Source organism: Oncorhynchus gorbuscha, unplaced genomic scaffold, assembly GCF_021184085.1.
Source record: "Oncorhynchus gorbuscha isolate QuinsamMale2020 ecotype Even-year unplaced genomic scaffold, OgorEven_v1.0 Un_scaffold_1206, whole genome shotgun sequence".
Classification (NCBI taxonomy): Eukaryota; Metazoa; Chordata; class Actinopteri; order Salmoniformes; family Salmonidae; genus Oncorhynchus; species Oncorhynchus gorbuscha.
In genome coordinates this window covers 156,777-182,712 of record NW_025746052.1, presented here as the reverse complement: position 1 = coordinate 182,712, position 25,936 = coordinate 156,777, and the positions used below count along the sequence as shown (strand labels likewise).

Sequence of the window (25,936 nt, the reverse complement as noted above, 5' to 3'; positions counted from 1 at the left end):
TCATCGTGGTCCACAAACCCTCTGCACCACCTGGGCTAGTTTGTACGGTATGCTGAACCTCCATTTCTCCACTTGCTCAGAGGAGTTCTTCTGTGTTGAATAGACTCCACTAGCTTCATTGGAAGCCTGGGTGTTCTTTAACACCCAGTCTTTCACCTGAGGAGTGAACGGGATCCCGGTGAACTTGTACATCTCCGCTGCCTTCCTCATAGGGAATCTAGCGATATCCTCGTACCGTACTAGCATGTACCTCCGCCTCAGCCAAGACGGCTGCCTCAGGCCGACCTCCGCAGACATCCTGATGTTGTCGCAGTTGCCTTTCAGCTTCCTCACCTCGTCGTCGTCAACGGGCACGTCTCCGTCCACCGCCCACTTCTTCCAGTTGTTGTACTTGGCGGAGAAGGCCACCATGCGGGAGGCCAGAACCGCCCTGGGGTCCCTCACCAGCTGGATGAACTTGATGTCCAGACGAGGGTCCTCGGCGAGGGGTCTCAGGGTCTCCAGCTGGCGCACCCGGACGGATTTAATGGTCCTGTGCTCCTTCTGCTGGCAGGACTCGGACGCCATGGTCAGGTTGAGGGGACCACACTTCCTGGTCCGGCAATGGTAGCGTTCAAAGACTTTCTTAACGAACGGGCTACAGACGGACTCCTCACAGAGAGAGCTGCTAGATTCTCTCCTGAACAGGGCTGAGGTGACGTGGTCTACAGGAAGTGGGTCAATAAAGCTCTCCAGAGGGGTGAAGTCACACAGGAAGAGCCCCTGGAGGACTTCCCGGTAGGCCCGGGCGGCGGCCGTGGCGTTGGTCCCACCACTCTCTAATGTCAGCGACCTCTCCACGTGCCACAGCGGCTCGAACAGGTAGAACATGTTGTCTCCCTGCTGGTTGAAGAACTCGCCCACGAAGGAGGAGCCTGTCCGCGTGGTGGCCAATAGGAGGATGTGCTTTCTGTTTCCAGCTGACCCTATGACCTCTGACCTACAATACAATACAAAATACAAAACTTTATTGTCCAATGTCAATCGGATCGGATATTTTAAAAAACAACATTATTCCCAACCACTTGGACATCACACATACAAATACTGATCAGGAGTAGGGACACCACTATGCTGGCTTCAGGAAGGTCTTTACTGAGATCAAACATGATATGTTAGGTACTGTAGTGTCAATCAATCACATATATTTTATAAATGCCTTTTTTGTATCAGCGGTTGTCACTAAGTGCTTTACAGACACCCATCCTAAAACCCCAGAGATGAAGCAATGCAGAGGCAGAAGCACAGTGTGTACAACAACTCCCTGGAAGGCAGGAACATAGAATGAAATCTAGAGAAGAGCCGGGCTCTGAGGGGTGGCCAGTCCTCTCCTGGCTGTACAGGGTGAGAGGAGCCGGGCTCTGAGGGGTGGCCAGTCCTCTCCTGGCTGTACAGGGTAGAGAGGAGCCGGGCTCTGAGGGGTGGCCAGTCCTCTCCTGGCTGTACAGGGTAGAGAAGAGCCGGGCTCTGAGGGGTGGCCAGTCCTCTCCTGGCTGTACAGGGTAGAGAAGAGCCGGGCTCTGAGGGGTGGCCAGTCCTCTCCTGGCTGTACAGGGTAGAGAGGAGCCGGGCTCTGAGGGGTGGCCAGTCCTCTCCTGGCTGTACAGGGTAGAGAAGAGCCGGGCTCTGAGGGGTGGCCAGTCCTCTCCTGGGGGTGGCTGGCTGTACAGGGTAGAGAAGAGCCGGGCTCTGAGGGGTGGCCAGTCCTCTCCTGGCTGTACAGGGTAGAGAGGAGCCGGGCTCTGAGGGGTGGCCAGTCCTCTCCTGGCTGTACAGGGTGTAGATTTAGGAGTACATGTAGCCATTAAGGCCAGACTGTTTGTCTTACTGTATGATAAATAGTATAACATGCTACACACACAGACCTCTGCTCGGTGTAGTTCTCCAGGCGTCTCTTCATGAGGGCGAAGACAGGGTCCAGCTTGCTCAGGGTAGAGAAGGAGGAGCCATTGTACTTCAGGAGACCCAGGGCTGAGGCTGAGGCAGAGTTACTGGGCTGAAGGGGTGTCTGGGGGGTCTGCTTTGGGGTGAGCTTGTCTGAAACCCTACAAGACAGGGTTGGCAGTGTTAAACAACATGTTTTATAGTTTTACAAGACCATCTTATCCACAGACAGTGAAATCAATTAAAGGTAAGTAAACAATCTATGCAATTGAAACATGACTACTTCATCCAATCAGATGACTTGGAAAACACGGCATGACACTTGAGGCCGAGTAGCTGAAACGAATGTCTCAAACACACCGCTATGAATAAAGGTGAGCCTGTTCCAATCTGAGGGAGATCAGTATAACAGACAGGCCTAACACACACACACACACACACACACACGCACACGCACACGCACACGCACACGCACACACACACACACACACACACACACACACACACACACACACACACACACACACACACACACACACAGACACACACAGACACACTCTCTCAGACACAGACACACTCTCTCTCTCTCTCTCTCTCTCTCTCTCTCTCTCTCTCTGTCTCTCTCTCTCTCTCCCTCTCTCTGTGTTGATCATGGAGATGGGCTTAGGTTTACCGTGAGATAATGTTGTTTTCCTTCTCAATGATGACCAGTGCCACAATGAAGACAAGGGAGATTGTGTATTTCATCCTCATTCTGTGATGTAGCTGTGTCGGGATCTGCTGCTGTCACGGAATGTCTTCTTTAATAGCTTCTGCCAATCTCCTTCTCTTCTCCAGACTCCCTCTGCCTATTCAAACAGTCCTCCGGTTGATCGTTGTTTTACATCGTATACACGGCTGCATCGTTCTGCAAAATGAAATGAACACGCTACAGTACTGTAAACAAGAACACAAACCTTAAACGTCTTCAACTGTTATAGTATAGAGGACTTCAACTGTTATGGTATAGAGGACTTCAACTGTTATAGTATAGAGGACTTCAACTGTTACAGTATAGAGGACTTCAACTGTATGCTATAGTATAGAGGACTTCAACTGTTATAGTATAGAGGACTTCAACTGTTACAGTATAGAGGACTTCAACTGTATGCTATAGTATAGAGGACTTCAACTGTTATAGTATAGAGGACTTCAACTGTTACAGTATAGAGGACTTCAACTGTTACAGTAGGAGAGGACTTCAACTGTTACAGTATAGAGGACTTCAACTGTTACAGTATAGAGGACTTCAACTGTTATAGTATAGAGGACTTCAACTGTTACAGTATAGAGGACTTCAACTGTTACAGTATAGAGGACTTCAACTGTTATAGTATAGAGGACTTCAACTGTTACAGTATAGAGGACTTCAACTGTTATAGATAGAGGACTTCAACTGTTATAGTATAGAGGACTTCAACTGTATATAGAGGACTTCAACTGTTATAGTATAGAGGACTTCAACTGTTACAGTATAGAGGACTTCAACTGTTACAGTATAGAGGACTTCAACTGTTATAGTATAGAGGACTTCAACTGTTACAGTATAGAGGACTTCAACTGTTAATTGTTACAGTATAGAGGACTTCAACTGTTACAGTATAGAGGACCTCAACTGTTATAGTATAGAGGACTTCAACTGTTACTTCAACTGTATAGTTTAAGTATAGAGGACTTCAACTGTTACAGTATAGTATAGAGGACTTCAACTGTTACAGTATAGAGGACTTCAACTGTTAATTGTTACAGTATGTTAGAGGACTTCAACTGTTATAGTATAGAGGACCTCAACTGTTATAGTATAGAGGACTTAAATTGTTATAGTATAGATGACTTAAATTGTTATAGTATAAATTACTTAAATTGTAATAGTACAGATGGCTTAAATTGTTATAGTAAAGTTTACATAAATTATTATAGTATAGTTGTGTTAGACTAAATCTTCTGAAAACGAATCTGTTGATAACCAGTCAAATGGAGGAGAAAGTATCCCAGGTTCTACATATAGTATGCTATAGTATAGCTTGATGTAAATGTATCAGTGCCTCGTCGCTTAGTCAGCATGTTGGTGGTTTGAGGTGGGAGTTTAATAGCTGTGTTTATGGGTCATGCCAGCTTCCCGTCAATTGGTGTCGGACCCATTTTCAGAGACGATAATATCATTTCATACCACAGTGGTGTAAGAATAGAAAGCGTCAGAGTGGTTTCACAGGGGGAATTTAATCTGCTACATCCCTTGGGTCTGTCTGTGTTTTCTTTAGGACTACAGGGAGATTTTCTTTAGGGCTACAGGGAGATTTCAAGAACCCACCCACAATGCTAGTGTTGAAAGCTGGTGTCCCTCTAGAGATAAAACAATGTCTGCTCGGACTGAGCCTCTCTCTGTCTCTCAATCTCTCAGTCTCTCTGTCTCTCAATCTCTCTGTCTCTCAATCTCTCTGTCTCTCTGTCTCTCAATCTCTCTGTCTCTCTGTCTCTCAATCTCTCTGTCTCTCTGTCTCTCAATCTCTCTGTCTCTCTCTCTGTCTCTCAATCTCTCTGTCTCTCAATCTCTCTGTCTCTCAATCTCTCTGTCTCTCTGTCTCTCAATCTCTCTGTCTCTCAATCTCTCTGTCTCTCAATCTCTCTGTCTCTCAGTCTCTCTGTCTCTCAATCTCTCTCTCTCTCAGTCTCTCTGTCTCTCAATCTCTAGCAGGGGCAGCTCTAGCAGGGGCAGCTCTAGCAGGGGCAGCTCTAGCATGGGCAGCTCTAGCAGGGGCAGCTCTCTCAGGGGCAGCTCTAGCAGGGGCAGTTCTAGCAGGGGCAGCTCTAGCAGGGGGCAGCTCTAGCAGGGGCAGCTCTAGCAGGGGGCAGCTCTAGCAGGGGCAGCTCTAGCAGGGGCAGCTCTAGCAGGGGCAGCTCTAGCAGGGCAGAAAGTCACTGAGCTCTTCAGCATGGGCCATTCTACGGACAATGTTTCCCTATGGAGATTGCATGGTTGTGTGCTCGAGTATATACACCTGTCAGCAACGGTTGTGGCTGAAATAACTTAATCCACACACTGTTGTCCATGTAATGTATGTCACCAAGGTACCCAATCCACCAGCTGCTCCTTTATGTCAGCACTCAATGAGGTATTTTAAGAGAAGACTCAAGAGCACTCAGTGACATGTCCAGCAGGCTACTAGAACAAACCACTGTCTGGTGAAGACGTACTGTAGCCTGGTCTCAGATATGTTGGTGCTGTCTTACCAACTCCTAATTATTTATTCAATGATGGAGATAGGAGTTCACAAGTTAATACAAACAGATCTGGGACCAGGCTATTCATGGGTTGTTGGTTTCCTTCACAATATTGTTTTGAACGTTTGTTATGGACTGAGCATTCTACTCAATGTATCGTCAATGAGCACCGATGTAGATTTCATCAAAAGTCCATTACAGTGGCTTGTAAATGCCATGGCATTCAAAAGGAGGCAAATAATTAGTGGGGAAACCTTTTGTCATCATTTTGATGTCACCAGATTGACTTTAGATGCAGTATAACGTTAACTAGCTAAGATTGAGGGGAGGCCACCGGATTGACTTTAGATGCAGTATAAAGTTAACTAGCTAGCTAAAATTGAGGGGAGGCCACCAGATTGACTTTAGATGCAGTATAAAGTTAACTAGCTAGCTAAAATTGAGGGGAGGCCACCAGATTGACTTTAGATGCAGTATAACGTTAACTAGCTAGCTAAGATTGAGGGGAGGCCACCAGATTGACTTTAGATGCAGTATAACGTTAACTAGCTAGCTAAGATTGAGGGGAGGCCACCGGATTCTAGCTAGGTAGCGTCAGTATTGCCAGCTATTCTTTAAGAACTAGCTAATGACAACATTGACATCTGTCTAAAGTCAATTTGACTAGATGATAATGCTAGCAAAGATATTTCCTACTAAATATTTGACTACTTTAGCAATTTCATCGCATTTCCAGGCACTGTAGTGTAAATTTAGCCTCCGTCCAGAATGACTGGTCTTATCACCACTTTAAAAGGATCTGCCCCCTTTTTTAAATTTTTGCTTTAAAATGACATACCCAAATCTACGTGCCTGTAGTTCAGGACCTGAAGCAAGGATACGCATATTCTTGGTACCATTTGAAAGGAAACACTTTGAAGGTTGTGGAAATGTGAACTGAACGTAGGAGAGAATATAACAGATCTGGTAAAAGATGGTACAAAGTAAAAGCCAACTGTTTTTTTTTGTACCATCGTCTTTGAAATGCAAGAGAAAGGCCATAATGTATTATTCCAGGCTAAGCACAATTTAGATTTTGGCCACTAGATGGCAGCAGTGCATGTGCAAAGTTTTAGACTGATCCAATGAACCATTGTATTTCTGCTCAAAATGTGATATCAAGACTGCCCAAATGTGCCCAATTGGTTTACTGATAACTTTTCAAGTTCATAACTGTGCATTCTCCTCAAACAATAGCATGGTATTATTTCACTGTAACAGCTACTGTAAATTGGACAGTGCAGTTAGATTAACAAGAATGTAAGCTTTCTGCCAATATCAGATATGTCTATGTCCTGGGAAATGTTCTTGTTACTTACATCCTCATGCTAATCACATTAGCGCACATTAGCTCAACCGTCCCGAGGATGGGACACCAATCTATAGAGATCCTTAAGGCACCACTGTGGTGCCGCCGGCAGAGGGCGGCTTGAGAATGTTCTTGACGGGACCGAGTGACGGAGGGGCTATGAATAGCGAAGAAGGGCTTCAATTATTCCAACAGAGAGCTCCCAGACTGAGCACCTAAACAGTGACCTAACACTGCAGTAAAACAGTTACCTTTGAACGTGGGATATATGGGAAACAGCACAGAGGCAGAAAGTAAACAGAAATGTAAGGGGGAAAACCTGCTTGTCACGGGGCCATAAATTGTAAACATTATGAGACTGTGAGAGTGTGAGCAAGCAGAACTGCAGCAGGATATAAAACCTGGTATCGGTCCCAAATGAACCCCTATTCCCTTTATAGTGCACTATTTTTGTCCACTATTCCCTTTATAGTGCACTACTTTTGTCCACTATTCCCTTTATGGTGCACTACTTTTGACCACTATTCCATATATAGTGCACTACTTTTGACCCCTATTCCCTTTAAAGTGCAATACTTTTGACCAGGGCCCATTGTAGGGAATAGGGTCCCATTTGGGATGCATCCCTAGCTGTACCTGTCTTGCAGAGTGAGTAGAGTCTATCCATTGAAGACAAAGACGGATGTAATGAGGCCTATTTAGGGACATCCTGCCCATTCTGCTGAAGGGTTACTATAATGTTACTGCTGGGATAATGTAGCTTGGCTGTAATCCCTGACTAATGATCCAAGATGAAACGGGCGATCTGGGTTTTAAACTAAACCAAAAGCGGTCAACACACCACTGTGGTTTTTGTTGTTGTAAACAACTGAAGGATGTGGCTGGAGAAATGTAACCACTCTTAAATTAAGTTATATTCTTCATGTATCAATGGCTATTATATCATTCAGAAAAATGTACCAATTCCAGATTGTCCCTTTAAACTCACTGCCTGCCATTAGAAAGGGTATGTTACATGCCGAGAGACTGTGGCTATTCACCCACAGTAACAATTACTACATAGAGGTGATGATTGAGGTGAACATGTACATCTTTATTGAACCGGTTTGATATAATGGCCCATTCAATGAACAGAGACAGGTTAACCCAATGTCTATGTGTCCGACCTGCCACCATAACTACCATGGTTTTGTGACAAACCAGCTGTAGGCCGACAGCACTATGGTCTCTTTCTATTCAAATGTCTATCTAATATCGATATCGGGAAAAGTGTATAAACATGAGGCAGAACTTGTAAACCATCTGATTTGAATCGTATAGCTGGCTAAAACGTGTAAACCATCTGATTTGAATCATATAGCTGGCTAAAACGTGAAACCATCTGATTTGAATCGTATAGCTGGCTAAACCAAAAGCGGTAAACCATCTGATTTGAATCGTTTGGCTAAAACGTGTAAACCATCTGATTTGAATCGTATAGCTGGCTAAAACGTGTAAACCATCTGATTTGAATCGTATAGCTGGCTAAAACGTGTAAACCATCTGATTTGAATCGTATAGCTGGCTAAAACGTGTAAACCATCTGATTTGAATCGTATAGCTGGCTAAAACGTGTAAACCATCTGATTTGAATCGTATAGCTGGCTAAAACGTGTAAACCATCTGATTTGTAATCGTTAGCTGGCTAAAACGTGTAATCGTATAGCTGGCTAAAACGTGTAAACCATTTGAATCGATAGCTGGCTAAAACGGTAAACCATCTGATTTGAATCGTATAGCTGGCTAAAACTTGTAAACCATCTGATTTGAATCGTATAGCTGGCTAAAACTTGTAAACCATCTGATTTGAATCGTATAGCTGGCTAAAACGTGTAAACCATCTGATTTGAATCGTATAGCTGGCTAAAACGTGTAAACCATCTGATTTGAATCGTATAGCTGGCTAAAACGTGTAAACCATCTGATTTGAATCGTATAGCTGGCTAAAACGTGTAAACCATCTGATTTGAATCGTATAGCTGGCTAAAACGTGTAAACCATCTGATTTGAATCGTATAGCTGGCTAAAACGTGTAAACCATCTGATTTGAATCGTATAGCTGGCTAAAACGTGTAAACCATCTGATTTGAATCGTATAGCTGGCTAAAACTTGTAAACCATCTGATTTGAATCGTATAGCTGGCTAAAACGTGTAAAACATCTGATTTGAATCGTATAGCTGGCTAAAACGTGTAAACCATCTGATTTGAATCGTATAGCTGGCTAAAACGTGTAAACCATCTGATTTGAATCGTATAGCTGGCTAAAACGTGTAAACCATCTGATTTGAATCGTATAGCTGGCTAAAACTTGTAAACTGTATGTTTCAAAAGGCACATCTGTGTTGTGTGAAAAGGTCAGTTCATTAGGTCCCTCTAATGGTTGCTATAGTAACCCGTGATCATTAATACTGTGTCCTAAATGTCACCCAAAATCGCTACATAGTGTACAGGTGCCCTATAAGGGGAACAAGGAGCAATTAGGGCCACATAATGTGAAAACGTCAGTTTATGAGGTCCCCTGGCAGTAGCTACAGTAAAAGGCTGTGATCATTAAGTAGGGGCTCCCGAGTGGCGAAGGGGTCTACGGCACTGCATCTCAGTCCTAGAGGTGTCATTACAGACCTTGGTTTGATTCCAGGCTGTCGCAACCGGTCGTGAGTGGGAGTCCCATAGGGTGGCACACAATTGGCCCAGTGTCGTCCAGGGTTTGGCCAGGGTAGGCCGTCATTGTAAATAAGAATTTGTTCTTAACTGACTAGCCTAGTTCAATAAAGGTTAAATAAATATAAATGTCATGTTGGTTGTACGGACCGGACCAAGGCGGAGTGGTAAACGTACATTCTCTTTATTAACTGAATAAACACCGAACAAACAAACAAAATAACAACCGAACCGTGACACTATACAAACTAGTGCTGACAGGCAAATACACATAGATCCCACACCCCAAATGAGGAAAATGGCTGCCTAAATATGATCCCCAATCAGAGACAACGATAAACAACTGTCTCTGATTGGGAACCATATCATGCCAACATAGACATACAAAAACCCTAGACATACCAAACTAGAGTACCCACCCTAGTCACACCCTGACCTAACCAAAATATATAGAAAAACAGAGATATCTAAGGTCAGGGCTTGACAATAAAAGTATCCTGAGACCGTGAAAGGCCTGGCTGACTCCTCCATATGGATCAAATGGCTCAGTTGGTAGAGCATGGCGCTTGTAACACCAGGGTAGTGGGTTCGATTCCCGGGAACACCCATACGTAGAATGTATGCACACATGACTGTAAGTCGCTTTGGATAAAAGCGTCTGCTAAATGGCATATATTATTATTATTATTATATTAAATGGCACCCCATATAGTACACTACTTTTGAATAGAACCTCCTAAGTATGGGATTATACTGATGACAGAACTACACCAGCTTGAGTACCCACCCTAGTCACACCCTGACCTAACCAAAATATATAGAAAAACAGAGATATCTAAGGTCAGGGCTTGACAATAAAAGTATCCTGAGACCGTGAAAGATCCAAGGCCTGGCTGACTCCTCCATATGGATCAAATGGCACCCCATATAGTACACTACTTTTGAGTAGAACCTCCTAAGTATGGGATTATACTGATGACAGAACTACACCAGCTTGTATTCTGACGCTTGTGGCACGTTGATATTCGTGTTTGCAAGTACAATAAGCAAATGTGTAATTGAATTTTGGAAAGTTGTATCACGATGTGTTAAATATTTAACAACGGCCGAAAACTTGTGACTTGACGTTTTCAGAATTATTACAAATCCATTTAAAGAGTACGAATATTCTGCTGTGAATCCAAAAATACACTTGCAGACATTGAATCTGCGTGCGCTCTGGGGTTCTCTCAATGTTGTCACGTTACCAAGAGATTAACACCAAATCAAATTGTATTTGTCTTTGAATCTGCGTGCGCTCTGGGGTTCTCTCAATGTTGTCACGTTACCAAGAGATTAACACCAAATCAAATTGTATTTGTCTTTGAATCTGCGTGCGCTCTGGGGTTCTCTCAATGTTGTCACGTTACCAAGAGATTAACACCAAATCAAATTGTATTTGTCTTTGAATCTGTGTGCGCTCTGGGGTTCTCTCAATGTTGTCACGTTACCAAGAGATAAAAACCAAATCAAATTGTATTTGTCACATGCACTGAATACAACAGGTGTAGTAGACCTTACAGTGAAATGATTACTTACAGGCCCTTAATTAACCAACAACGTAGTTTTAAGAAAAATACCTAATAAATAATAATAAAAACAGCAGTAATAAGATTGTAGAAAAAGACTTGCACAAGTAAAAGATGTTTTGATTTGAGCAGCTCTGAGGACAGGACCTTTTACTCCAGACCAGTGAAAGATGTTTTGATTTATTTGAGCAGCTCTGAGGACAGGACCTTTTACTCCAGACCAGTAAAATATGTTTTGATTTGTGCAGCTCTGAGGACAGGACCTTTTACTCCAGACCAGTAAAATATGTTTTGATTTGAGCAGCTCTGAGGACAGGACCTTTTACTCCAGACCAGTAAAATATGTTTTGATTTGTGCAGCTCTGAGGACAGGACCTTTTACTCCAGACCAGTAAAATATGTTTTGATTTGAGCAGCTCTGAGGACAGGACCTTTTACTCCAGACCAGTAAAATATGTTTTGATTTGAGCAGCTTTGAGGAGAGGACCTTTTACTCCAGACCAGTAAAATATGTTTTGATTTGAGCAGCTCTGAGCACCTTTTACTCCAGACCAGTAAAATATGTTTTGATTTGTGCAGCTCTGAGGACAGGACCTTTTACTCCAGACCAGTAAAATATGTTTTGATTTGTGCAGCTCTGAGGACAGGACCTTTTACTCCAGACCAGTAAAATATGTTTTGATTTGTGCAGCTCTGAGGACAGGACCTTTTACTCCAGACCAGTAAAATATGTTTTGATTTGTGCAGCTCTGAGGACAGGACCTTTTACTCCAGACCAGTAAAATATGTTTTGATTTGTGCAGCTCTTAGGACAGGACCTTTTACTCCAGACCAGTAAAATATGTTTTGATTTGTGCAGCTCTGAGGACAGGACCTTTTACTCCAGACCAGTGAAATATGTTTTGATTTGAGCAGCTCTGAGGACCTTTTACTCCAGACCAGTAAAAGATGTTTTGATTTGTGCAGCTCTGAGGACCTTTTACTCCAGACCAGTAAAATATGTTTTTATTTGAGCAGCTCTGAGGACCTTTTACTCCAGACCAGTAAAATATGTTTTGATTTGAGCAGCTCTGAGGACCTTTTACTCCAGACCAGTAAAATATGTTTTTATTTGAGCAGCTCTGAGGACCTTTTACTCCAGACCAGTAAAATATGTTTTTATTTGAGCAGCTCTGAGGACCTTTTACTCCAGACCAGTAAAATATGTTTTGATTTGAGCAGCTCTGAGGACCTTTTACTCCAGACCAGTAAAATATGTTTTTATTTGAGCAGCTCTGAGGACCTTTACTCCAGACCAGTAAAATATGTTTTTATTTGAGCAGCTCTGAGGACCTTTTACTCCAGACCAGTAAAATATGTTTTTATTTGAGCAGCTCTGAGGACCTTTTACTCCAGACCAGTAAAATATGTTTTTATTTGAGCAGCTCTGAGGACCTTTTACTCCAGACCAGTAAAATATGTTTTTATTTGAGCAGCTCTGAGGACCTTTTACTCCAGACCAGTAAAATATGTTTTTATTTGAGCAGCTCTGAGGACCTTTACACCAGACCAGTAAAATATGTTTTGATTTGTGCAGCTCTGAGGACCTTTTACTGACCAGTAAAATATGTTTTGATGTGAGCAGCTCTGAGGACCTTTTACTCCAGACCAGTAAAATATGTTTTGATTTGAGCAGCTCTTAGGACAGGACATTTTACTCCAGACCAGTAAAATATGTTTTGATTTGTGCAGCTCTGAGGACAGGACCTTTTACTCCAGACCAGTAAAATATGTTTTGATTTGTGCAGCTCTTAGGACAGGACCTTTTACTCCAGACCAGTAAAATATGTTTTGATTTGTGCAGCTCTTAGGACAGGACCTTTTACTCCAGACCAGTAAAATATGTTTTGATTTGAGCAGCTCTGAGGACAGGACCTTTTACTCCAGACCAGTAAAATATGTTTTGATTTGTGCAGCTCTTAGGACAGGACCTTTTACTCCAGACCAGTAAAATATGTTTTGATTTGTGCAGCTCTTAGGACAGGACCTTTTACTCCAGACCAGTAAAATATGTTTTGATTTGAGCAGCTCTGAGGACAGGACCTTTTACTCCAGACCAGTAAAATATGTTTTGATGTGTGCAGCTCTTAGGACAGGACCTTTTACTCCAGACCAGTAAAAGATGTCTTGATGTGAGCAGCTCTGTGGACAGGACCTTTTACTCCAGACCAGTAAAATATGTTTTGATTTGTGCAGCTCTTAGGACAGGACCTTTTACTCCAGACCAGTAAAATATGTTTTGATTTGTGCAGCTCTTAGGACAGGACCTTTTACTCCAGACCAGTAAAATATGTTTTGATTTGTGCAGCTCTTAGGACAGGACCTTTTACTCCAGACCAGTAAAATATGTTTTGATTTGTGCAGCTCTGAGGACAGGACCTTTTACTCCAGACCAGTAAAATATGTTTTGATTTGTGCAGCTCTTAGGACAGGACCTTTTACTCCAGACCAGTGAAATATGTTTTGATTTGTGCAGCTCTTAGGACAGGACCTTTTACTCCAGACCAGTAAAATATGTTTTGATTTGAGCAGCTCTGAGGACCTTTTACTCCAGACCAGTAAAATATGTTTTGATTTGTGCAGCTCTTAGGACAGGACCTTTTACTCCAGACCAGTAAAATATGTTTTGATTTGAGCAGCTCTGAGGACAGGACCTTTTACTCCAGACCAGTAAAATATGTTTTGATTTGAGCAGCTCTGAGGACAGGACCTTTTACTCCAGACCAGTGAAATATGTTTTGATTTGTGCAGCTCTGAGGACCTTTTACTCCAGACCAGTAAAATATGTTTTTATTTGAGCAGCTCTGAGGACCTTTTACTCCAGACCAGTAAAATATGTTTTGATTTGAGCAGCTCTGAGGACCTTTTACTCCAGACCAGTAAAATATGTTTTTATTTGAGCAGCTCTGAGGACCTTTTACTCCAGACCAGTAAAATATGTTTTTATTTGAGCAGCTCTGAGGACCTTTTACTCCAGACCAGTAAAAGATGTTTTGATGTGAGCAGCTCTGAGGACAGGACCTTTTACTCCAGACCAGTAAAATATGTTTTGATTTGAGCAGCTCTGAGGACCTTTTACTCCAGACCAGTAAAAGATGTTTTGATGTGAGCAGCTCTGAGGACAGGACCTTTTACTCCAGACCAGTAAAATATGTTTTGATTTGTGCAGCTCTGAGGACAGGACCTTTTACTCCAGACCAGTAAAATATGTTTTGATTTGTGCAGCTCTGAGGACAGGACCTTTTACTCCAGACCAGTAAAATATGTTTTGATTTGTGCAGCTCTGAGGACAGGACCTTTTACTCCAGACCAGTAAAAGATGTTTTGATTTGAGCAGCTCTGAGGACCTTTTACTCCAGACCAGTAAAATATGTTTTTATTTGAGCAGCTCTGAGGACAGGACCTTTTACTCCAGACCAGTAAAATATGTTTTGATTTGTGCAGCTCTGAGGACAGGACCTTTTACTCCAGACCAGTGGTGGAAAAGTCCCCAATTTATTCATAGAGTAAAAGTAAAGACACCTTAATAGAAAATGACTTCAGTAAAAGTCTAAAAGTAGTTGGTTTTAAATATACTTAAGTATCAAAAGTAAATGTCATTGATAAAATATATTTAAGTATCAAAGTAAAAGTATAAATAATTTCTTAATATTAAGCAAACCAGGTGGCATCATTTTATAAAAAAATATATATATATATATTTAAGGAGAGCCAGGGGAAAATCAAATCAAATTTTTTTTGTCACATACACATGGTTAGCAGATGTTAATGCGAGTGTAGCGAAATGCTTGTGCTTCTAGTTCCGACAATGCAGTGATAACCAACAAGTAATCTAACTAACAATTCCAAAACTACTGTCTTATACACAGTGTAAGGGGATAAGGAATATGTACATAAGGATATATGAATGAGTGATGGTACAGAGCAGCATACAGTAGATGGTATCGAGTACAGTATATACATATGAGATGAGTGTGTAGACAAAGTAAACAAAGTGGCATAGTTAAAGTGGCTAGTGATACATGTATTACATAAGGATGCAGTCGATGATGTAGAGTACAGTATATACGTATGCATATGAGATGAATAATGTAGGGTAAGTAACATTATATAAGGTAGCATTGTTTAAAGTGTCTAGTGATATATTTACATCATTTCCCATCAATTCCCATTATTAAAATGGCTGGAGTTGGGAGTACATTCCGTTGTCCTGTTTGTAAGGCAGAACAGAACACAGGATCCGCGTCGCGGAAAACATATTCTTGGTCGTACTGATGGTGAGTTGACGCTGATCTTATATTCAGTAGTTCTTCTCGACTGTATGTAATGAAACCTAAGATGACCTGGGGTACTAATGTAAGAAATAACACGTAAAAAAAAAAACTGCATAGTTTCCTAGGAACGCGAAGCGAGGCGGCCATCTCTGTCGGCGCCGGAAGGCTACATTTTCTTTAGGAATGTAGAGAAGTAAAAATAAAAGTTGTCAAAAATATAAATAGTAAAGTAAAGTGCAGATACCCAACAAAATAGCTTAAGTAGTACTTTCAAGTATTTTTACTTAAGTACTTTACACCACTGCTCCTGAGAAATCAGTTCCCTGAGCTATGGAAATAAAGACAGTCACCTTCTACAGTCGTGGCCAAATGTTTTGAGAATGACACAAATATTAATTTTCACAGTCTGCTGCCTCAGTTTGTATGATGGCAATATGCATTCAAGAAGAGCGGTTCAATTGTTGTGAAGAAGGCTTCAGGGCACCCAAGAAAGTCCAGCAAGCACCAGGACCATCTGCTAAAGTTGATTCAGCTGCGGGATCGGGGCACCACCAGTACAGAGCGTGCTCAGGAATAGCAGCAGGCAGGTGTGAGTGCATCTGCACACACAGTGAGGCAAAGACTTTTGGAGGATGGCCTGGTGCCAAGAAGGGCAGCAAAGAAGCCACTTCTCTCCAGGAAAAACATCAGGGACAGACTGATATTTTGCAAAAGGTACAGGGATTAGACTGCTGAGGACTGGGGTAAAGTAATTTTCTCTGATGAATCCCCTTCCCGATTGTTTTGGGCATCCGGAAAAAAGCTTGTCCGGAGAAGACAAGGTGAGCGCTACCATCGGTCCTGTGTCATGCCAACAGTAAAGCATCCTGAGACCATTCATGTGTGGGGTTGCTTCTCAGCCAAGGGAGTGGGCTCACTGACAATTTTACCTAAGAACACAGCCATGAATAAAGAATGGTACCAGCACATCCTCCGAAAGCAACTTCTCCCAACCATCCAGAACAATGCCTTTTCCAGCACGATGGAGCACCTTGCCATAAGGCAAAAGTGATAACTAAGTTGCTAGGGTAACAACATTTCGATATTTTGGGTCCATGGCCAGGAAACTCCCCAGACTTTAATCCCATTGGGAACTTGTGGTCAATCCTCAAGAGGCGGGTGGACAAACAAAAACCCACAAATTCTGACAAACTCCAAGCATTGATTGTGCAAGAATGGGCTGCCATCAGTCAGGATGTGGCCCAGAAGTTAATTGACAGCATGCCAGGATGATTTGCAGAGGTCTTGAAAAATAAGGGTCAACACTGCAAATATTGACTCTTTGCATCAACTTCATGTAATTGTCAATAAAAGCCTTTGACACTTATGAAATGCTTGTAATTATACTTCAGTATTCCATAGTAGCATCTGACAAACAAAATATCTAAAGACACTGAAGCAGCAAACTTTGTGGAAATTAATATTTGTGTCATTCTCAACCTGACTGTATATATAAACTCTATGTAATTGATTAGGTAAATCACCAATGTTTCGGTATAACTGTGCCTTCTTCAGGGCCTGGATGGTGACACACTTCTGTTTCAAGCTGCCTGCCTGAATACGGAGGCCTTCAGTGGTACCTTCCCTTCGATTACAGCAAGAGTCTCATTACCTCTGTCTCGTAACCATTTAACATGTACTGTATGTAACCACTCAGATTCATACAAACTGCTGCAAACACAACAACTGACTCGTATTCACTTGCTCCTGGCTGCGTTTAAACAGGCAGCCAAATTCTGATCTTTTTTCCAACAATTGGTATTTTTTCAGATCAGATCAGAGCCTATGTTTGAAAGCAGTGCAACTATACAGGCAATATGAGCCATTTGGGACACAACCCAGAGATACGCCAGCTGCCATTAAAGCTGAGGATGAAGCTCTTGTTGTAACTCCCGACCCAAATACACTGCAGCCTTGGTGTATTTTAGACATTTTCACTCTGACACTATAGACTTTGACATTAGGTTTGTGCTTTGTCATAACAGACTTCCAGTCATGGTGCCATCGCTAGTTAGCATTAGCTTGCGAAACTAAATCTAACTTCCTTTGTGCCATCGCTAGTTAGCATTAGCTTACAAAACTACCTCTAACTTCCTTTGTGCCATCGCTAGTTAGCATTAGCTTGCGAAACTACCTCTAACTTCCTTTGTGTCATCGCTAGTTAGCATTAGCTTGAGAAACTACCTCTAACTTCCTTTGTGCCATCGCTAGTTAGCATTAGCTTGCAAAACTACCTCTAACTTCCTTTGTGCCATCGCTAGTTAGCATTAGCTTGAACGAAACTACCTCTAACTTCCTTTGTGCCATCGCTAGTTAGCATTAGCTTGCTTGAAAACTACCTCTAACTTCCTTTGTGCCATCGCTAGTTAGCATTAGCTTGAAAACTACCTCTAACTTCCTTTGTGCCATCGCTAGTTAGCATTAGCTTGAAACTACCTCTAACTTCCTTTGTGCCATCGCTAGTTAGCATTAGCTTGATAAACTACCTCTAACTTCCTTTGTGCCATCGCTAGTTAGCATTAGCTTGAGAAACTACCTCTAACTTCCTTTGTGCCATTGTGCCATCGCTAGTTAGCATTAGCTTGAAAACTACCTCTAACTTCCTTTGTGCCATCGCTAGTTAGCATTAGCTTGAGAAACCACCTCTAACTTCCTTTGTGCCATCGCTAGTTAGCATTAGATTGGCTTGCTTGCGAAACTACCTCTAACTTCCTTTGTGCCAACTTATTTTATTCTGGATGCAGAGGCATAAAAATGGTATCCATGTATTCATCCAAAATCGCAGTATACCTGATGTTCCCCCCTTTCTGTCTTCTGAATTCCCATGATGCCTCAGATTTCCTATCTATTTCTTTGGTGCTATGAAGGCTGAGTTCCAACACCCTGTTGCAACCTCTGTCTGCCTCAGGCTGCTACAGTAGCCTGTCCAAAAGACTGCGAATCTTAACTCCCAAAATGATTAGACAAATCCTGTGAAACACTCTCAATAAGTGAATGAGTTATAGGACGTAGAGTAAAAGTTTTGAATTGGAACTAGACCCAGCACTCACTGTTGACGTGGACTAGTTGGTAATCACAAGTTGGACTTACACAGAGTACACTGAGTCTGTGTTTTCTCCAGAGAGGAAATCTCCCTCTGACCATCTCCATCTTACACCGTCTGCCCACATGACACAGACACAAACGTGTCTCACAGAGTTCAGACTGTAAAACAAACTTCTGGCCTGAGATCACAGCATTGTGATCTTTTTCAGCTCCCGAGTGCAAGAGGCATCACTACAGTCCCTGGTTTGAATCCAGGCTGTATCACATCTGGCTGTGATCGGGAGTCCCATAGGGCAGCGCACTATTGGCCCAGCGTTGTCTGGGTTTGGCCGTCATTGTAAATAAGAATTTGTTCTTAACTAACTTGCCTAGTTAAATAAAGGTAAGAAAAACAATGGATTTCAAGCCACTAAGCAGGGGCACAGCCATGGGGGGGGGTATAGGCTTGTGGGTGGGTTCTTAACTAACCTGTCTAGTTAAATGTATATGTTTATTGTCAATAGACGCTTCCGCTAGATTGGCCAGCTGCAAAGTCAAAATGATCTATATTGTCAAGGTTAGGGTTAGGAAGTAGGGTTAGCAGAGTGGTAAAGGTTAGGAAGTAGGGTTAGCAGAGTGGTTAAGGTTAGGGTTAGGAAGTAGGGTTAGCAGAATGGTTAAGGTTAGGGTTAGGAAGTAGGGTTAGCAGAGTGGTTAAGGTTAGGGTTAGGAAGTAGGGTTAGCAGAGTGGTTAGGGTTAGGAAGTAGGGTTAGCAGAGTGGTTAGGTTTAGGAAGTAGGGTTAGCAGAGTGGTAAAGGTTAGGGTTAGGAAGTAGGGTTAGCAGAGTGGTAAAGGTTAGGAAGTAGGGTTAGCAGAGTGGTTAAGGTTAGGTTTAGGAAGTAGGGTTAGCAGAGTGGTAAAGGTTAGGGTTAGGAAGTAGGGTTAGCAGAGTGGTTAGGGTTAGGAAGTAGGGTTAGCAGAGTGGTAAAGGTTAGGGTTAAAATCAGATTGTATGACTTTGTGGCTGTGTCAGCTAGTGACCACTCTGTAGAGCTGCCTCCAATACATGAATCATCTCAATAAATGCTGACCAGCCCTAGAGTCACCTGCACGTCAGCTGGTCAGAGACTGACAACCCTCCTGGCCTGTTTGGATCCCTGCCATGCCAAGGCCTAAGGTGTAACATGTTACTCATTGGAAAACCATTGCACTCTCCCAAAGGGTTGTTGGTGCGTAAAACCAGTCAGTCACAATACAGTTTGTCCGCACAGAGAGGGCCCAGTGTCCCTCAACTGGTCAGTCACTAAAGATCCCAACTCAGGCCTTTTTTAAGTTCACTCTGTGACTCTTTCCCATTTCATCCTTTCTCCATTCCCTGCGTCCTTTCTCCTCAAAACACATTGGAGGATAAGGTCAGAAGGGATGGACCTTGGATCTTTTCCTCCAACGCTGTTTCAGAAGGAAGAGGACGCCAGGAATCGTGGAAAGACTAATCGAGGAGGACATTTGAGTGCATGCATGAGAGGTACTCAGCATCCCATTCTGTAGCTCAGTTGGTAGAGCATGGCGCTTGTAACGCCAGGGTAGTGGGTTCGATCCCCGGGACCAATGTATGCACGCATGACTGTAAGTCGCTTTGGATAAAAGCGTCTGCTAAATGGCATATATTCATATAGCCACAGACCACAGCCAATGGGAAACATGCCATCCTCATATAGCTACCGACCACAGCCAATAGGAGACATGCCATCATCATGTAGCCACAGACCACAACCAATGGGAGACACGCCGCAGCCCGTCTGGTGTTCAACCAATTCTCTCAGACATGCCATCATCATATAGCCACAGACCTCAGCCAATGGGATCCGACAAGACCATCCTCATATAGCCACAGACCACAGCCAATGGGAGACATGCCTCATCTGATCAGGCCCTACACCCAAACAGACCTCAGCCAATCTGGCCTGCTCGCCTCCCTACCACTGAGGAAGTACAGCTCCCGCTCAGCCCAGTCAAAACTGTTCCTGCCTGGCCCCCAATGGTGGAACAAACTCCCATCACGACCACAGCCAATGGGAGACATGCCATCCTTCAGACACCACCCCACCTCAAGGAATACCAATAGGTTAAGTACATGCCATCACCCCACCCCCTAAGTTTTAGATGCACTATTGTTACCACTGTCCAACTGGATGTCATGCCATCACCAATTTGTAGCCTCAGACCACAGACCAAATGTAAATGTAAATGTAACATGCCATCCTCATATAGCTACCGACCACAGCCAATGGGAGACATGCCATCCTCATATAGCCACAGACCACAGCCAATAGGAGACATGCCATCCTCATATAGCTACCGACCACAGCCAATAGGAGACATGCCATCCTCATATAGCTACCGACCACAGCCAATAGGAGACATGCCATCCTCATATAGCTACCGACCACAGCCAATAGGAGACATGCCATCCTCATATAGCTACCGACCACAGCCAATAGGAGACATGCCATCCTCATATAGCTACCGACCACAGCCAATAGGAGACATGCCATCCTCATATAGCTACCGACCACAGCCAATAGGAGACATGCCATCATCATGTAGCCACAGACCACAACCAATGGGGGACATGCCATCATCATGTAGCCACATACCACAACCAATGGGAGACATGCCATCATCATATAGCCACAGACCTCAGCCAATGGGAGACATGCCATCATCATATAGCCACAGACCTCAGCCAATGGGAGACATGCCATCATCATATAGCCACAGACCTCAGCCAATGGGAGACATGCCATCATCATATAGCCACAGACCACAGCCAATGGGAAACATGCCATCCTCATATAGCTACCGACCACAGCCAATAGGAGACATGCCATCCTCATATAGCTACCGACCACAGCCAATAGGAGACATGCCATCATCATGTAGCCACAGACCACAACCAATGGGAGACATGCCATCATCATATAGCCACAGACCTCAGCCAATGGGAGACATGCCATCATCATATAGCCACAGACCACAGCCAATGGGAGACATGCCATCATCATGTAGCCACAGACCTCAGCCAATGGGAGACATGCCATCATCATATAGCCACAGACCTCAGCCAATGGGAGACATGCCATCATCATGTAGCCACAGACCACAACCAATGGGAGACAGGCCATCATCATATAGCCACAGACCACAGCCAATGGGAGACATGCCATCATCATATAGCCACAGACCACAGCCAATGGGAGACATGCCATCATCATGTAGCCACAGACCTCAGCCAATGGGAGACATGCCATCATCATATAGCCACAGACCTCAGCCAATGGGAGACATGCCATCATCATATAGCCACAGACCTCAGCCAATGGGAGACCCATCATCATATAGCCACAGACCACAACCAATGGAGACAGGCCATCATCATATAGCCACAGACCTCAGCCAATGGGAGACATGCCATCATCATATAGCCACAGACCTCAGCCAATGGGAGACATGCCATCATCATATAGCCACAGACCACAGCCAATGGGAGACATGCCATCATCATATAGCCACAGACCTCAGTCAATGGGAGACATGCCATCATCATATAGCCACAGACCTCAGCCAATGGGAGACATGCCAGGGGAAATGAGAAGGGAAATGCATTGAGAGCTTCCTGACGATTGCTCAATAATTGCCCATAGCTGGATGAAGATTGCTTCATTTGTTATTTGTCATACGGGTGGTTTTTGGCATAGTTTAATAACACCACGTGACTGTGTTGGGTCCAACGGTTGTTCTCTAACATGTTGTATTTGTATAAATCTCTACTACACTACATGTACAACATTGTCGCTAAGTCCCATAGCATGAGCTATAGAATGGAATAGCATTTTTTTTTTTTTTTTTACCTTTATTTAACTCGGCAAGTCAGTTAAAAACAAGTTCTTATTTTCAATGACAGCCTACCCCTGGACAAACCCAGAACAATTGTGAGCCGCCCTATGGGACTCCCAATCCTAGCCGGATGTGATACCGCCTGGATTTGAACCAGGGACTGTAGTGACACCTCTGGGACTGTAGTGACACCTCTTGCACTGAGATGCAGTGCCTTAGACCGCTTGCGCCACTAGGGATCATAGATTACTGTGCAAACCATCAAAAGAACATCTACAAAAATAGTATTTTCTTTCAAATGGTTTCATGATTTATAATGTAAGCCAGTACACACCAATTATCTGAGCTTATTATCCCGTAGAAGCGTGGTGTCAGAACTCATCTTTATAGAGCTGCCATGGAAACATTCACAACCCACCGAGGCGTATGACACATTTGATGATCAGCTCATGAAGGAACCACCATCTCCTCATTTATCAGCATGTTACAAATGCTTTTAATGGATGCCTCCTTCTTAAGGCTCAAATAGGATTTTTTTTATTTATTTATTTTTTAAATGAAAGGGGACTGAAGATAGAAGAGCCAGCATGACAATCACATTTGTAACCATTTCTCTGTGTGAAATTTCAATTAATGCACTCAGTGAAGCTTGAAGAGCATATGGTTTAATTTTCACCTGTTCTGGCGGTGCAAAGCAGTGTATCAAGTGAAATCTTGAATCATTTCAGAATAGAAACTATCAGCTGTTTTATTTGAGTTTTTTTTTTACCCTACCTTGACAAAGTAATTAACAGTTTACCATTGCAGGTACATTAGGCGACCATAGGCACCACAGACATATAGCAACATGACTTCACTTGGGGTGATTTTGCCTTACCCCTATCAACAGACGTTTAGCTTAGCATAGTGTAATTACACAGGGCTATTTAAAGCATGATAAAGTAAAGGCTGTGCCCCATGCCCCTATGGCAGGTTGCATCATATTTACAGAGAGCAGTTCAGTGGTACTCTATAATGGATCTAGCCTGGACTCAGATAGGTTTGTGCTGTCTTACCAAACCCTATGGCCAAGAATGTACAAACAGATCTGGGACCAGGCTAAGATTAAGATCAAGATGACTTTATTGGTGAATTGCACACAAGGTCCAACCGACATGTCACTTCTGCCTTTAACCAACCCCTCCGAAGGAAACACAGACATGTACAGGTTTTGGAGCAGCACTGTCACACTGGGTGTTCGGGGAGCTGTTGTTGAGAGGGGTTAAGTGCCTTGGTCAAGAGCACAACAGCAGGTAATGCCTCTAGGACTTGACACCAGCAACCATCCAGGTTGCCAGCTCACTTCCAGAAAGATTTGTCCTATCAGACCCGGGTTTCAAACCAGCAACCTTGCGGCCACTGGCCCGCTTCTAACCACTCTAGGCTACCTGCCGCACCAGGCTGTATTGGATCTTGACAGGCTGGCACATTGACAGAGGGCAGCGCTGGTCTCATATCACTGTGGGTTGTTTGATACCCTACAAGTCCTCATCCATTGGTGGTGCTTCCAGCTCATGCAGGTATATCCAGACAGTAAAATATAGTGTTTGGTCTTTAGAAATCAAGCCAAGGGCTATCAGGTAAGAAACAACACAAACCCTGTGTAGTCATCCACACTGGATACAGTACATCATTTATACAGCAGGAAGTCCTTATACAGTAATAAGTTAATAGGCTAGTAATAAAGTAGGAATATGTCATCAATAAATCATCAATGCCATGTTATTTGTTCTCAAATAATGAAAAGTAGCACATACTTAAAAAAAATAATGAAAACCCTAAAGCAACAACTTAAAAAAAAATGAAAACATTTATAAAAAAGAAATTGGTTTAAAACGGAGCATTCCTTACCATTTTATTTTGACGCTCTCAAGCAACCAGTCGCCTAATCGACAGTTGTGCGCTCGATAGGTTCCCTCATGGTCTAGTCTTCCAAAAGCACGCTGCCTTATTCACGAACAAAAGGCACCTTGTGTGGGAAAGTTGATAAACTCCTCCATGTCCGTTAGGCTATTTCTAATATCCCCAAGATGATTCCATAGACGAAGGTGGGCTACAAAAACACGCGAGCAAACTTTGACATTTTAGAAAGAAAAGTTTAGAAATACAAAAAAGTATTTTTCTCAAAATGTCCACACGAAAAAAAAGAGGGAAAAATCGGATCAATAATGAGATGAAATACACGTGTGAAGATATATGAAACAAACAAACAAAAATCATTAACGGTTGAATTATTATTATTATTTTACATCTCTAATCCCAACGAAAGGGCAAGAACACACCGTGACTGAGTGTGCCGCTCTTCCTCTAAAAATGGACACTGTAGTCACATGTGGAGAGGTTGGCCCCTCACCCATCGCTGTTTTTACATAGCCGAATATAGAGGGCCACTCTTTGTCTCGCTCGCTTTCGCCTCCCTCACTCCATCTTTCCCTCTCTCGATTCAATTAAATTCAGAGGGCTTTATTGGCATGATAAAAATATGTTTACATTGCCAAAGCAAGTGAAATAGATCAAAGTTAAATAAACAATCAGAAATGACAGTAAACATTACACTCATAGTAAACATATGTATTTCTTTGTCAACGTAAATGTGCAAAGGCCCGTTAAAAAAATCAAAAAAAAGATTTCCAAAGAGTCATAAGCAAGCTGAAACTGACAGATATGCTATCCTAAAAAGTTGACTTGCAAAGGTTGCAGCACTTTTTGGTGGATGAAGATGTGCCGCCACCTGTTGGAATTAATTTTACACGTCTTTAGAATCTCTAGAAGAAGACAAAATTGACCTAAGAACTACAAGTCACATAATTTCGATGAAATTCGTCCCTTGATTATGACGACATCTGTCAGAACGTTCAAGAAATTGCGTCATATTACGTCGGTGAAGTGCGCACTTATCTCCAGGAAGGTGAACAGAAATCTAGCTACACGCTTGGTATGTAATATATAGCGATTTGACTTGTCTTTTAAACATTGTAAGTAGGATTACTGTGTTTTATTGTTGACATGCTCTATCAATGTATATATTTGTTTTCTCGTTTCCTCCTTGAATGCGTTGCTAACTTGTCAACTCGATATGATTCACAACAGCGACTAGCTACTATAGCGAGCAAGCTGCTAAGTTAAATGACTTACGCAATGGTTACAAAGCAAGGAACATTCTCTGCCAAATTAAATGTATATTTTTTTGTGACTATGATAGATAGTTATGGTACTTTTGTGTTCATGATCCTCGTTATTTAATTGAACTTTTCCAAGCTTTGGGATTCTGTAGTTAGCTAATGTTAGCTAACATACTGTGTTATGAAAACCAGAATGATCAGCTTGTAAGCGAGCTATGTTTATCACTCCCCTTTGTGTACTGAACAAAAATATAAAAGCAACAATTAAAAGATTTGACTGAGTTACAGTTCTTATAAGGAAATCAGTCAATTGAAATACATTCATTATGCCCTAATCTAATGAGTTCATGTTTCTAGCAGGGGCACAGCCATTGGTGGGCATACCAGGCCCAACCAATCAGAACGAGTTTTTCCACAAAAAAAAGGGCATTATTACAGACAGAAATACTCCTCAGTTTCTTCAGCTGTTCGGGTGGCTGGTCTCAGATGATCATGCAGGTGAAGAAGCCGGCTGTGGAGGTCCTGGGCTGGTGTGGTTACATGTAGTCATTTTGAGGCCGGTTGGACTACTGCCAAATTCTGTAAAACGATTTTGGATGCGGCTTATGGTAGAGAAATGAACATTACATTCTCTGGCAACAGATCTTGTGGACATTCCTGCAGTCAGCATGCCAATTGCGCGCTCCCTCAACTTGAGAC

General features: G+C 42.9%; 2 protein-coding genes across 4 annotated transcripts in view; one reads left to right on the top strand and one right to left on the bottom strand.

The window, feature by feature from the left end:
• On the bottom strand, window positions 1-24,097 carry LOC124021780 (carbohydrate sulfotransferase 3-like). The gene is made up of 4 exons (XM_046336893.1): window positions 23,967-24,097; window positions 2,597-2,830; window positions 1,905-2,084; window positions 1-979 (listed from the first exon to the last, which is right to left on the bottom strand). The coding sequence occupies exons 2-4, from the start codon at window positions 2,674-2,676 to the stop codon at window positions 1-3; spliced, it is 1,239 nt and encodes a 412-aa protein (XP_046192849.1). The 5' UTR covers window positions 2,677-2,830; window positions 23,967-24,097.
• The window catches only part of LOC124021781 (growth hormone-inducible transmembrane protein-like), a 39,061-nt gene continuing 36,575 nt past the window's right edge, over window positions 23,451-25,936 (top strand). The window contains exon 1 of one of the 3 annotated variants that reach the window (XM_046336896.1): window positions 23,451-23,635. The gene's annotated coding sequence lies outside the window, so the exon portion shown is untranslated. Of the gene's footprint in view, window positions 23,636-24,930; window positions 25,051-25,936 lie in introns of those variants that run through there. The other 2 variants (XM_046336894.1, XM_046336895.1) reach the window with 2 other exon arrangements.